A 12565-nucleotide genomic window follows, 5' to 3' on the forward strand; every position below is an offset into this window, starting at 1 on the left:
TCACACATGTCAGGTGTAGGCATTCAGCTGTCCTGGCTCTTAATAAAAGCCCTGGATCTTGGAAACCCCCTAAGACATGTTAACTTCAGTCACTCAGAACCAATTAATACATATAGGAGAAACACCATCCTAGGAGGAGTGTATCGGTTCAGGTAGCAGGTGAGCCATGCAATGTTTTCATGCTTGCCCATCTCAGATACTCCCTGCAAGTGCAATGCTGATACAAGAGGTTGGGTGCTTTAAGAACACAGCATGGAGTGTTCCAATATGCAGTCAACCCTTGCAGCCAGAAGAGGGCAAGTCCTAGGGAAACTGTACCATGTGCTTTTCTTGAACAGTGTGTGCTGATGTCAGGGATGAGTTCTCCCCCCACCCCAAAACGCCTTCCTTTCCCAGTGGCATGTGCTGTATTTATGGTCAAATGCAATTGTGCAGAACAGGAAGAATATGGACACACCTTGCAAGGAGGAGAAAGAGACACTATTTAGCTGGTTTGTTGGAGCTTCATAACACTTGTGTTTCTAATTGTCCTAAACAGGCTCAGAATACCTCACCAATCCAAGGTTAACTACAAGACATGAACTCATCTTTTCAGACTCTCTTGATGGCAAAGTTAGCCATGAACCACCACCATCCATGTTTCCATATTATTAAGAAATGTCACCTATGGTTAGGATAACTTTTGATCCTACAGAATTTAAAACAGTGTCCCAGAGAAAATGCCATAAATGTGTATGGCTTATTGCCAAATAAGTTGGCTTTGGGTGCTAGTTTTTGGTACGGTTTGTAAAATGCAATCTGATACGGGCATTTGAATTCAAGAGGGTAGGAATTAATTAACATTTCTTTTCATGTCTTACCACTGAAAAGGGAGTTATTGCATTGGTCTGAGGAGCTGTGTGTGTTTTGAAAGTTTTATATTATTCCAAAGTTGCTGTCTATTCTTTGTACAAATAGCTGGGATAAAGAACCATGATGAGGAATGAAAGGGGGGCAGGAAATCAGGAGATATGAGCAAAGGTTTGGAAGTCATCCCTTCTTGTTTCACTGTCAGTGATCACACAAGGGTATAATGCCATGATAGAAACTCATTACAGTATATTAACATTCTACTATATTAACATTCTACTAAATGTTAGAAGAGTTGTGGTGAGAGAGGAACGTGTTTACATCTGTAGTGGCCATGCTCGAAAGTAATCAGATATTGGAGTAGATCTTGAGTTTAATCCTATACAAGTGTATTCATTAAGTTCAATGGGACTTAGACCCAGCAGCTTGAGCCTCCAGTCATAACACCACCTACCTGGGAGTAGGCCCCATTTAATTCAGTGGCACCTACTTTTGAGTAGACATGGTTAGGATTGCATTGTTTGTTACAAAGTTCAATAATGAATATACAATTCTCTTGAACCCATTTGTGGATTTGTTGGGTTACCTGGAGCAAGAGAAGTTTCAAGTGCACCAAAGGAAATCGTAGACCTTCAGGGGAAGGGGCAGAACACATGCTTTCATGCAGACGATACCAGGTTCAATCCCTGACAACTCCAGGCACGATAGGGAATATACTCCCTGTCTGAAACCCCAGAGAACTGCTGCCAGACAGTGTAGCCAAATGATTTGTGCCATTTAGAGTTCGTTTGTACTCAGATTTAAGGGTGAGTTCTAGTAAAATTGGTTCCCATTTCAAGTATATGTTGAACTCGGGAAGGGGATGTGTTAAAGGCCTGGTAGATTCCTTCCGGTGTTTACAATGACACTCACAAAAAACATAAGCCAAGTTTAAAACATATTCAGAAAGCCAACACATAATTTGTAATATATTGTGCACAACACTTTCAAAAGTTTCATCTCTGGTCACTCAATAAAAATAATAATTATGAGAAAAATTGTGGTGAAATGAATGGTTAATGAAGTGTTCGTTAATGTATTGCTTTTTTTAATGAAAAAATAAACCTTCAAATGGGAAAGTAGCTTAAAGGAAGCCAGGAAAAACATTTTTAAAGATTCCATTCAGAAGGTCATATGCATTAAATTGGAGGCATTTTTAACACACAACCAAGCAAAGAAAACAGAATATGTCTTTAAAATTATTGCTATATTTAGCAGGTTGTTAACATCACCAACATGCATATTTTCTGTGAATTCATATTTAATACAAATATTTTAAAATACCAGATCTGAAAATGCTAACCATTTTAATAACTGACCTTTCCCCCAAAATATAGTCCTTTGGCATAGCAAACAATATTTTCAGAATTATAATAAATACATATTTTAGGCTGCCATCCTATACTTCTTTATCTGGGAGCAAGTTCCATTGAACTCCATGGGACTTACTTCTGCGTAGACATTAATAATAATTTGTTTCTTATACCTCGCCCATCTGACTGGATTACCTCAACCACTCTGTGCGGCTTCCAACAAAATATAAAGGGACAAAACAAAACTGTTAATTCCTCCAATATTCTACACTAATTACTCCTAGCAATTATTTTAGGGCATTTTCATTTTCATTTTCAATTTGATCTACCAGTTTGTACAGGGGAAATGAAAAAGAAACCAGCTCTTCAGAAAAGATTCTAAATACTAATCAGGCTACTGAAACTACATTTATGCTACTTTGTCAGATGCATCATAAAACATTACTATATTATTAATCATAATATTGTTTAAGTAAGGCAAGAGTTTTGAAAGAATTTAAATAGTGTATTTCTCTTATATGATTAAAACCAGATGGTCTGGCCACCTTATTGTTCTGATATCACTACATACAAAGCAATGTCAATACACAACAAAACATCCTCTAACGATGGAATCACACTGGAGGAAGCTGTGATCTAGAATTTACTTGGTCAATCATACCACATGATGTCACAATAGGAGAGCACTGACTATTTACACAGTGGTTTGATTGGCAAGAATGGTTTGAGTGTAAACAATGGTGAGTCAAGTGCCTTGAGAAATGCATTGACCAGCTTGTTCTTACCTAGAAAAGTTGTTAATTCTTGTTGCAGACTTAAAGTGAGCTAAGAACAACACACAAGGCTCTTGTTTTTAAGATAAAAACACCTATTTTGTTGCACGTGGCAGTTTCAAGTATGTATGAACGTATATTCATTTGCCGCATGAGCTACATTAAATTGCACAGTAATATTATGCCTCAGGAAATAGATATTTTTTTGATCGTATGCCTAGATCTTACAGAGCTCTATAGAGTACGATGAATATTTAGTGCTTGAAAAGGCATTGTATCTAGTGATGGAAACAAAGTAATTGAGAATATATTATATAGAAGTGATTTGATAAATCCGTTTAGCTATACTTTACAATTATAACTTACAATTTAAAAAAATCAAACTATTCCCCCACCCCTCTCGACTTAAGAGATTGTTTGAACTTATATGCAGCATCATGGACCATGCTTGAAGATACAGGTTAGTGGGTGACGAAGGGACAAGCTGCATGTAACCTGAACTGCACAGTTCTGCCCTGAATGCAGCTCCCCCAAACAAATACACCACTTGTCAGCATGGAGGCCCCAATCCAGACCATAGCATGCAATTTAACCCTTTCTCGCCCACTGCCGTCTGTATCTGGATCAAGGTCCTTCTGCCTGCAGTTTGCACTGCATGAGAAGCTCCCACTAGTTTCTTAGGGGTCATTTTTGTTTGGTTATTTTGCCATGCAAATTACAAATGATGATGATGATCACAGGTTTATGCTTTCCCAGAAATGTCTGTTTCCCTCTAGGCTGATAACGACAGGTGCTATATGGAACATCGAGGTACGCTAACAGATCATTGCCAGTTTTTGGCACTTTGATAAAAGAGGTTCATTGATGAAAGGAAGAGCCAAGTCCTAAGAACAAAAGAAAAGCCCTGCTGGATCTGAACCAAAGACCCATTTAGCATCCTGTACTCACAGTGGCCAACCAGATTTCTCTGTGACACCTGCAACCAGGATGCAAGGGCAACAGCACTCTCTTTCATATTCTACCCCTTCTGTTAGGAGTATTTTTAGGTTTGAAATTGAAAATATTAGTTTTTCATCCACGTACGCTCATTTAGTCTTTTGATTGTCCTCTAGGTTTTATAGCATGGGAATTCAGTTTAGTATGCATCTCTCTAATCTCAATACTTCAAAAGATTATTTGAACAGGCAACAGCCATATTATGACCGAGAAGATGCTCCTCGGTTTCTTCTTTGAAGTGAGACTCAGTGACCCGCCTGCCTCACCATTCCTTATCAGCAGCGGGGGTGGGGGCTGAAAGGCCTTTCATCCTTGGTACTCATTGTCCAGATTATACACACATACACACAACTGAGTGATTCTGGAGGCTTTGTTCCTCCATCAAATTAAGTTTCCCTGTCATACAGAACTCTTTTCAACAACTTTTCATCCTGTAGTTCAGCGATGTATATACTCTGATAATTTACCAGCAGTTCCTTGTATCTTTTTAAAAATTATTATTTCTAGTTACATGTACTTATGCTTATGCTTTGCAGCATTAGATTATAGTTTACAAAGTTTGGGGTGGTGCTTGGTTTGTTTGTTTTTTAAAAATCCAAGTAACATTTCTTTGTTAGTTCCAATCCATCACTAGTGCTTACTTAAATTAAACAAAAGATTTACAATGATTTGCTCTTTAATTCCATAATAGCCTACAGTTGTGTATCAGCGAATCACTAGGAATTACTCAACCGAAAGAAAAGAATAATTTCAGATATTAATTGCATGCTTAACTATCTCTCTGGCATTGATGGGTCTGAGGTGCTTAACTTTGGCTGGATCATGTCCACTGTATTGAAACATAGCATGTAGTGCAATAGGAGGAACTTTACCTTAAAAACTTTTACTTTGGCTCAAAAATACTATATATATAATCTCATCTGAGTGCAATTGTACATTAGAGGACCAGTGTCTCATTGCAGAGCTTGAACCATGAGGCTAATAGATTTGACATTTGAGTACATCAGAGTGTCTATAAATTATCAGTTAACAAGGTTTCTCTTTTCACACCGAGTCAACCTTGACTAAATTGTTGTTTGTGATCAGTGGCGAGGGCTTGCTTTTCATCCTGTCGACTGCATCATTTGAGCTGTCCTGGAAGAAAACTCTTGCTGTACAAATTGTCACAATAATTCGTTTGTATTCTCGTCTAAAATTCTGGTTCAAAAGTCCATAGATGATAGCATTAAGGCAGCTGTTGAAGTATGCCATGTAGTAACTGGAAACAAACAACCACTCTGGAATTCGGGGAATTATTGTTTCTGGGTTGACAGCCACTGCAAGGCCTATAAAATTCAAAGGAGCCCAGCAGACAGCAAAGAGTACAAACACCACAAACATGGTGACAAAGTTCCTAAAGTCATGTGGCTTTAGTTTGGGTTTGTTGTCAGGTTTAACTCTCCTCCGTACCTGAATGACCAGGATCCATATCCTCAAGTAGCAAAATGTAACTATGGCTATTGGGAGCATGAAATGGAAAAACACAACAGCTATTGTGTATGCTGAGCTCACCGACTGGGAGAAGGTGCATGAGAAGATCCTGGCATCATACTGAAGCGACCCAACAAAAAGATTGGGCACAATGGCAACAAATGTCAGGACCCAAATAAGGATGACATAGCACAAAGAGTTCTTGTCACTGTACAGCTTGTCATACTTGAGGCTGTGGCAGATGTAGCAATATCGGTTAATTGCAATTCCAGTAATGTTGAATATGGATCCAATAACACTCAGGCCCATAAGAAACCCACTGATCTGGCAGTGGATGTATCCCAGGTTCCATCCGTTGTGAAAGATAGATGTCAAGACCAGAGGGTATGGGTAGATTGCCACAACCAGGTCAGCGATGGCTAGGCTGACAACGAAGACATTGCCTGAAAATAAAGCATACAAAAATTGATAAATTAACAATGGTAGGGTTTGTTTTAACAAAAGCACATTCCAGTTGACCTCCCAACTTCATACATCTATCTACAGCTTTCACACACAACAGAAATAGCACATTGCCTACATCCATAGCTAAGTGAGGGGTTAAAATCTGAAAGGGATACAGTGGGCTGTTCCACTTTGGACTTCAGGTGAGAGGGTAGGGTATCATTTTGAATGTTCCCATATATTATAAACTCACTGAGGGGGGTGGAATAGTTCACTCCTTGCTGTGCTAGTTTGTTATTTGCAAGGAATTGGGTGTTTCTTCCTTTCACTTTTTGGATGTGGTTGTTTTTACAAAGAAGTACATTTAAAAAATCCTCACCACCACCTTTGCTGCAGTCTGAAGCCACCATGCCCATACCACGTTCCCCACCACTTTGCCCCCTCCCTCTTGGTAACTGGCAACCAATGTCAGGTTAGCTATGGCACACTGTCTGCTCTGCCCTGCCAACAACTACAGGTCTGAAGTCATAAAATATTTGTACCACCCTGTTCTGATATATGTGTAGATCTAGCCTGAGATGTTCAATTTCTAAGAATAGAAGAAGTTCATAGAACCAGAGAATCATACTGCTAGAAGCGGTCTTGTAGGCCATCTAGCCAACCCCACTGCTCAGTGCAAGGAATCCAGTTCTAGAGCTTCTGCACCAACTTCAGCTTGAAAACACCCAAGCAAGGGAGAACCCACGCCATCCCTCTAGGTAACTAGTCCCATTACTGAACTATGCTGACAACCAACAAGACTCTTCAACCTTATTTAAGCTCATTAGATCTAGCCCTGCGCTTTGATGCAGTAGGAAACAAGTTCTTGTCCTCTTCTATTGACAGCCCTTCAGGTATGTGAAGGGTGTTATCATGTCTTCCTTACTCCTCCAGGCTAAACATATCCAATACCTTTGACCTTTCCTCACAGGATGTGTTTTCTATGCTGGTGTCTAAATCCACAGTAGTAGGATGAGGAAGAAAAATCACAGGGAAGTGAGGGGGGGGGTCTCTTGTACAGGCAACTCCCACCACTCTTCATCAACCAGCCAGTCTCTATCACACACCAAAATTCATCTCTAGCTGCAAGTAGCTATTCCTAACTAGTTGTGCATAGCTGTGCATAGCTAGTTATATCAGAATGCAATCTAAACCCGGGAGCAAGCTCCACTGAACATAATGGGCTTTACTTCTGAGCAAGCATGCAAAGGACTGCCCTCTCAGGTGTGCATCTAATGAAAAGCAATGCAATGCAGAGAGATGTCAGCAATTGCAAGGCCCCCAGTATCCACATTGCCAGCCAGCCTCTGGCTCAGCATGACTGGAGCTTGGTCAGGGCACCAGCCTTCAAGCTCACCCTCTGAAATGGCACTCCAGCCATGAAGAGATAAGGAAACACTGTATGAACTCCACACCTACTCTAGGGAAGTTGTATTCATTTTACAGTTGATATCCTCTCCCTCAGATGTGGAATGCCTATTTTAGAATCCAGGTTCTATATATAAACCTGACTTGTATCAAAAATTCCATGTTCATATTAAATTTTAATTATCTGACAGGGGCCTTTGGGATTGACTTCTGATTAACAAATTAAATCTGGTGCTGCAGGTGGCCTTGCAAGAGAATGTGAATGGCTTCAAACTCAAGCATTCAAGCACGTGTCTTCCAACATATCTCCCCATCTAAAAATAGGTCTTACATGTTACATTATTTAGCAATTTTCACAAGGCTCTATTTTTGTTGCTCAGCTGGGAGAGTTGTACAGCAGTCACGTTAGTGGGCAGCAGAGTGACTGCTTGGCAGAAGGTACAAGTGGAACTTGCCAGTCATGTAGGAAGGGACCCAGATAGCCTTGAGGGCAGACTGCTCCAGACAAAAGCCTTCTAACAAGACTTGACCAGCTGCTAAAGCCTGACCATCAAGCTAAAAATGAGGCCAGAAGAGCTGCTCATGAGATACCCCAAGATTCAAGATCTCTAGAATCCTAAGAGTCCTCCCCCCAGACCCCATTGCACACACCCCAACCCAGCCCACCCTTATATGCTGGTACACGTTGAAGATATTCCCTTCCTTCTCTTTTTGAAACGTTAGACTGGGATTGTGAACAGATTACAGGGAGTGCCATTTGATAAAAGACCAGTCTTGAGCAAAGCATGATCCCCTTGAGTCCCCTTGAGTAAAAAGGGATTAGATGCTGCACAATCATGCAGGTGTTGGGTTTTAGAGACTTTGCTGAGGATTTATTTAGTGTGCTGTTGGGAGTAAATATTAGGGTTGGAAAGGAAGTTGATTATGCAAGTCTAATTATGGGAAAACTTTATAAACATGAGTTAAATCAAAGCCACACGTCTGATCATTTTCCTACAAAGACTCTTGTAATTTTGCAAAGTGTTGACCACCATTCTTCCTAGGGAAAAATATATTGCATCTTAAGTTGAATAAGGTCCAGAATGTTAGGTTTGGAAGAAACTATGGGCTAAAATGCATTTTGAATTCTCTGGTGCCTTGTAAAGGCTTCAGATGCCAGGAACTGCTGGCAATATATTACCACTCATTTCAATATCTTCAATAATCACTGACGAACAGCACAATGTAATTGCAGTCTGGCAGATATTTGAAGTACTGTGTGCTGTGCAAACTTTAATCTGTTATGATATTTAAGATGAATAGTTTCTTGTCTTTCTCAGTTTATCTCAGCTAATCATTTTGGAAGTGTGTTGAGAATTTCACAGCTGTGTAGATTTTCATTTTTGTCACCAATATGGAGGCATCCAATGCTAAGAAGTCAACATTGTGTTTGTTCTCAGTACGGCTTAAAACATGTTATGTACACACACACACACACACACACACACCATCCTCATACCTATATTGCTCAGGAATTCTAAAAACCAAAGAAATCAGTGCAGTTTTGAAATAAGCAGCTTAAATCAATGAAGTTGTGAAAGGTTCAGTCTGCCTACTTACATCCAACCATAGAGGACAACTTGCTCCTTGTTCTCAAGATCCACCATGAAAAATGTGGTTATGATATCTTAAGGTACCCAAATGCAAGGCAAACAGACAACTTTCTAAAATATGTGGTAGATAATACACACCATACTTTAAGATCACAGTTAGGCTGAGTAAGAAGAGTACATTATAGCTTTATTTTTCTGCCATTTGTCCAACAAAAACACTCCTTCAGGTGTTTCCCCACTCACAGCACAAGATAAAGATAGATAGTAGATATTCTGCAATAGACAAGTTTACAAAACATGGCATGCTTTGGAATCCCTGGAAGAGTATGCACTTGCAATTCTGTTCTCGCCTACATGCATTCAACAGTGCTTGTGAATAAATCTTGTGCACTACTAAATGTATGCACAGAGGTTCTCCATGCCCAGCTTGGGAACTAGAAAAAGCTGAGAGCCTTCCTTTATTCCATAGAAACTTCTCCTACTTTGTGAATACTTCTTTATAGGAAAGCCTAAAGAACTCTCAAAAGGTTGCTGTTTCAATGTACAATTGTTCCAGCACTCAAGAGCAGTATATTTCCATTTCCCATTGGACAAATCTGATATTATTCTAAGTCAAGGTGAACATATTGTTCTAAGTCAAGGCACACAAGGTGCATTTCCTCACATTATTATCTTCAGCATTCCTCCCTCGCTCTCTTCCTCAGTGACAATTTTAGTTTGTTACCCCTCAAGGGGTAAGGCCAGTGCTTGTTTGCATAACTAAATAATGCATTCTGTACATTTGATGATACTGCATAAATATCAAAAAACTTATAACTGATGTATCTGTTGGAAGTGGAACTTCAGGGATCATTCAGTTTGCAGCTTAAGGGTTAATCTGGTTGTCAGTGAGCAAACTGGTCAAAAGGAGGTGGGGTGGAGGTGTTTCTTAGCAACCAGGGAGGTAGCATGATTCTTAGTGAGGTAGCTGTGAGTGCTTGTGTATGTGTCTGGGAGCTTTACTCTGAATATTTAGTTGATTCTAACCCAGTTCTCAACAAGGCCTGCCCCTAAAAGACTAAACCCCTCTGTTTCTTTCTCTTCAAGTCAAATACTGTTTTGTTTAGTTTGCTCTGTGAAATGTTGCCAGAATTCCTCTCTGGGGTCCATTTGCTTTAATTAAGTGATTCTGCTAACTGTATCATCATTCCTATTAAACACAACTCAAACAAAGCCATAATCCACACACAATATAACAAGGCAATTCTCTATACAGTGGAGAGGAAAGACTTGAGAAATCAGGTAAGCACTGGAACAATCCCTTTGTGTAAGCATTGGAACTACCCAGACAAAAACCACTACCACCATTCCTAGCCATGAAAAAATGGTTTCCATCAGCTAAATCATGGCATTGGTTTTGCCTCCGTGATGTTACTAGGCTATCCTAGACTCACTGCTTCTGTAACTTGGAGAAAAATAGTCTGCATTGCAGGTGGAGCTGTGGGTTAAACCACAGAGCCTAGGACTTGCTGATCAGAAGGTAGGCAGTTTGAATGCCTGCGACGGGGTGAGCTCCCGTTGCTCGGTCCCTGCTCCTGCCAACCTAGTAGTTCGAAAGCACGTCAAAGTGCAAGTAGATAAATAGGTACCGCTCCAGCGGGAAGGTAAATGGCGTTTCCATGCACTGCTCTGGTTTGCCAGAAGCGGCTTAGTCATGCTGGCCACATGACCCGAAAGCTGTACACCGGCTCCCTCGGCCAATAAAGTGAGATGAGTGCTGCAACCCCACAGTCAGTCACGACTGGACCTAATGGTCAGAGGTCCCTTTACCTTTACTATTGCTCAGCAAGGAGAGATTTGCTTGCCAAGCACCCCTCTTTCCAGCCTCCTACCAGGAATAGACAGACCCATTCCCAGTCAATCACAGTTCTGCACCAGAATTTGACTAATTCTATCCTGACACATTTTCATGTGGATTTTGTGAAGTAGAGTACTACTATCATTATGCATGATAGTAGTCAACCGTGCCTGTGCGAATGCCTATATTAATTGTTCTTGTGATTGTTATTAATAACAACAATAGTTGCTAGTATGATCTGTACACCTCTCTAGTTTCTTGTATTAGAAACTGCTGTCCATAGTGCTCTGAAAATGCTTTCTATATACGGTGGTCAGTGGTATGGAAAATTTGTCTTACCAGAAAACGTTGATGGAACTGGATATGCATAGCCTGGATACGAGTTAACTGAAGGGACATGTGCAAGGGCTGTCACATCCAAGAGGGCAAAGATTTATTCTCTGCAACCATGAAAAGCAAGATAAAATCTAAAGGGTTAAAGTTACATGGGGGTGAATTCTGGCTAAACTTTCGGATAAATCTATTGATGGTAAGTGCAGTACGGCAATGGAGTCAATGACTATAGAAGTCAACCCAACTCTGAGCTTGTGGTGGCCACAAAATACACTGTGCACCTTTAGTTAAGGCTGTGTGCAGCAAACCATGAATTTCATTGCCCCTGCTTCAATAAGCAAAGCAGGATCAGCCAGTTTGTCTCTCAAAATAAATACAAGTAGAAAAATGCAAGGGGGAGAATGCCTTTGAACATAAACCGAAGGGCTATATATAGAAGCTAAAGATAGTTTCATTTTAAATATTCAGTAAGAACACAGTTGTTCTCCCTCTGAACCTTCGCTTTAAGTTCACCATCCTTTTTTTAGATACACATGTAGAGTCTCCAGACCTGCTTTATTATTTAAGAAGATCTAACAAAGCAGAAAAACAACAAGGAAATTCTCCACTTAAGGAGCTAAAAATAGAAAGAACGCACCAACAGGAAAAAATATGGGATAATTAACTCTGTGTATAAATTGAAGACAATCTAGGTCTGAACTTTTTATGTAATTGAAATCTGTAAGTAATTGTGACATGGGGGACAATAGTTCCAAAGTTCCACCTGCTACTATCGACTGGCAATGCATTTTGTTATGTTTTGTTTGAAATACACATCATTTAAACATAACTCATCACACCATCTAAGCCCAAGGGCAGTGTGGCCAGGTACAACTTGCTTCCTAAAGGCTGCATTCATATCTTCCAAGCTGTTTGAAATTAGTTATAAATGTAGGAGCTGCTTCTCTATTAAAAACAACAACTGCACAAGAGATATTCTAAAGTGCTTCACAACCTCTCTCTACACAGAGAAAGAGACAGTCACAGGCCAGCCTCTCTGCCACTGTCACAACTGCAGCAATGCTCCCTCGATGTGCATGAGTTGGATACACACTGAGAAGAATTGTGCATACCAATGTATGAGCATACAGCTGCTCTGTATGACAACAGACCCTGACTGGGCCAGGGTCAAGTGGAGGAACTCTATATGCACATATAACTCCTCATGTATATTAAATGTGCAGAACTTATGAAAGCATAGCATCAGAACACAGCCGAGGACTGGGCTAAACACATGTCCACAAAGCCACATGGCCCTCTCCTCAGGTCCCTTCTATGCATGGAAGAGGTTGTGTGAACTTCCATGCTGCTGCTGTGCTAGTTGAGATGCGGGTGCTTCGCATGTGCACCAGTAGATTCCTCACAAGCTAAACATGTGAACTGACTCAGTTGAAAGGTTTGGTATGCGAAGTGATAACACAACTTGTGTCTATACTGTTTGCTTCTGTTTTTTTCATTCATCATTAGTTATAT

The 12565-nt window shown here is 40.3% G+C and overlaps 1 protein-coding gene and 1 long non-coding RNA gene across 3 annotated transcripts in view; one reads left to right on the forward strand and one right to left on the reverse strand.

Annotated features, from left to right (window-relative positions):
* Positions 1-12565, forward strand: part of LOC307223776 — a 66817-nt gene that overhangs the window by 38176 nt on the left and 16076 nt on the right. The gene's annotated exons all lie outside the window — the stretch shown is intronic.
* Positions 4539-12565, reverse strand: part of MTNR1A (melatonin receptor 1A) — a 70778-nt gene continuing 62751 nt past the window's right edge. For both annotated transcript variants that reach the window (XM_079990065.1, XM_079990064.1), the window contains exon 2: positions 4539-5883. In XM_079990065.1, the coding sequence (XP_079846191.1) occupies positions 5015-5883 (869 nt within the window). In that variant the 3' untranslated portion in view covers positions 4539-5014. The remainder of the gene's footprint in view (positions 5884-12565) is intronic.

The sequence above is a fragment of the Podarcis cretensis genome, assembly GCF_951804945.1.
Source record: "Podarcis cretensis genome assembly, chromosome: 9".
NCBI classification, from domain to species: domain Eukaryota; kingdom Metazoa; phylum Chordata; class Lepidosauria; order Squamata; family Lacertidae; genus Podarcis; species Podarcis cretensis.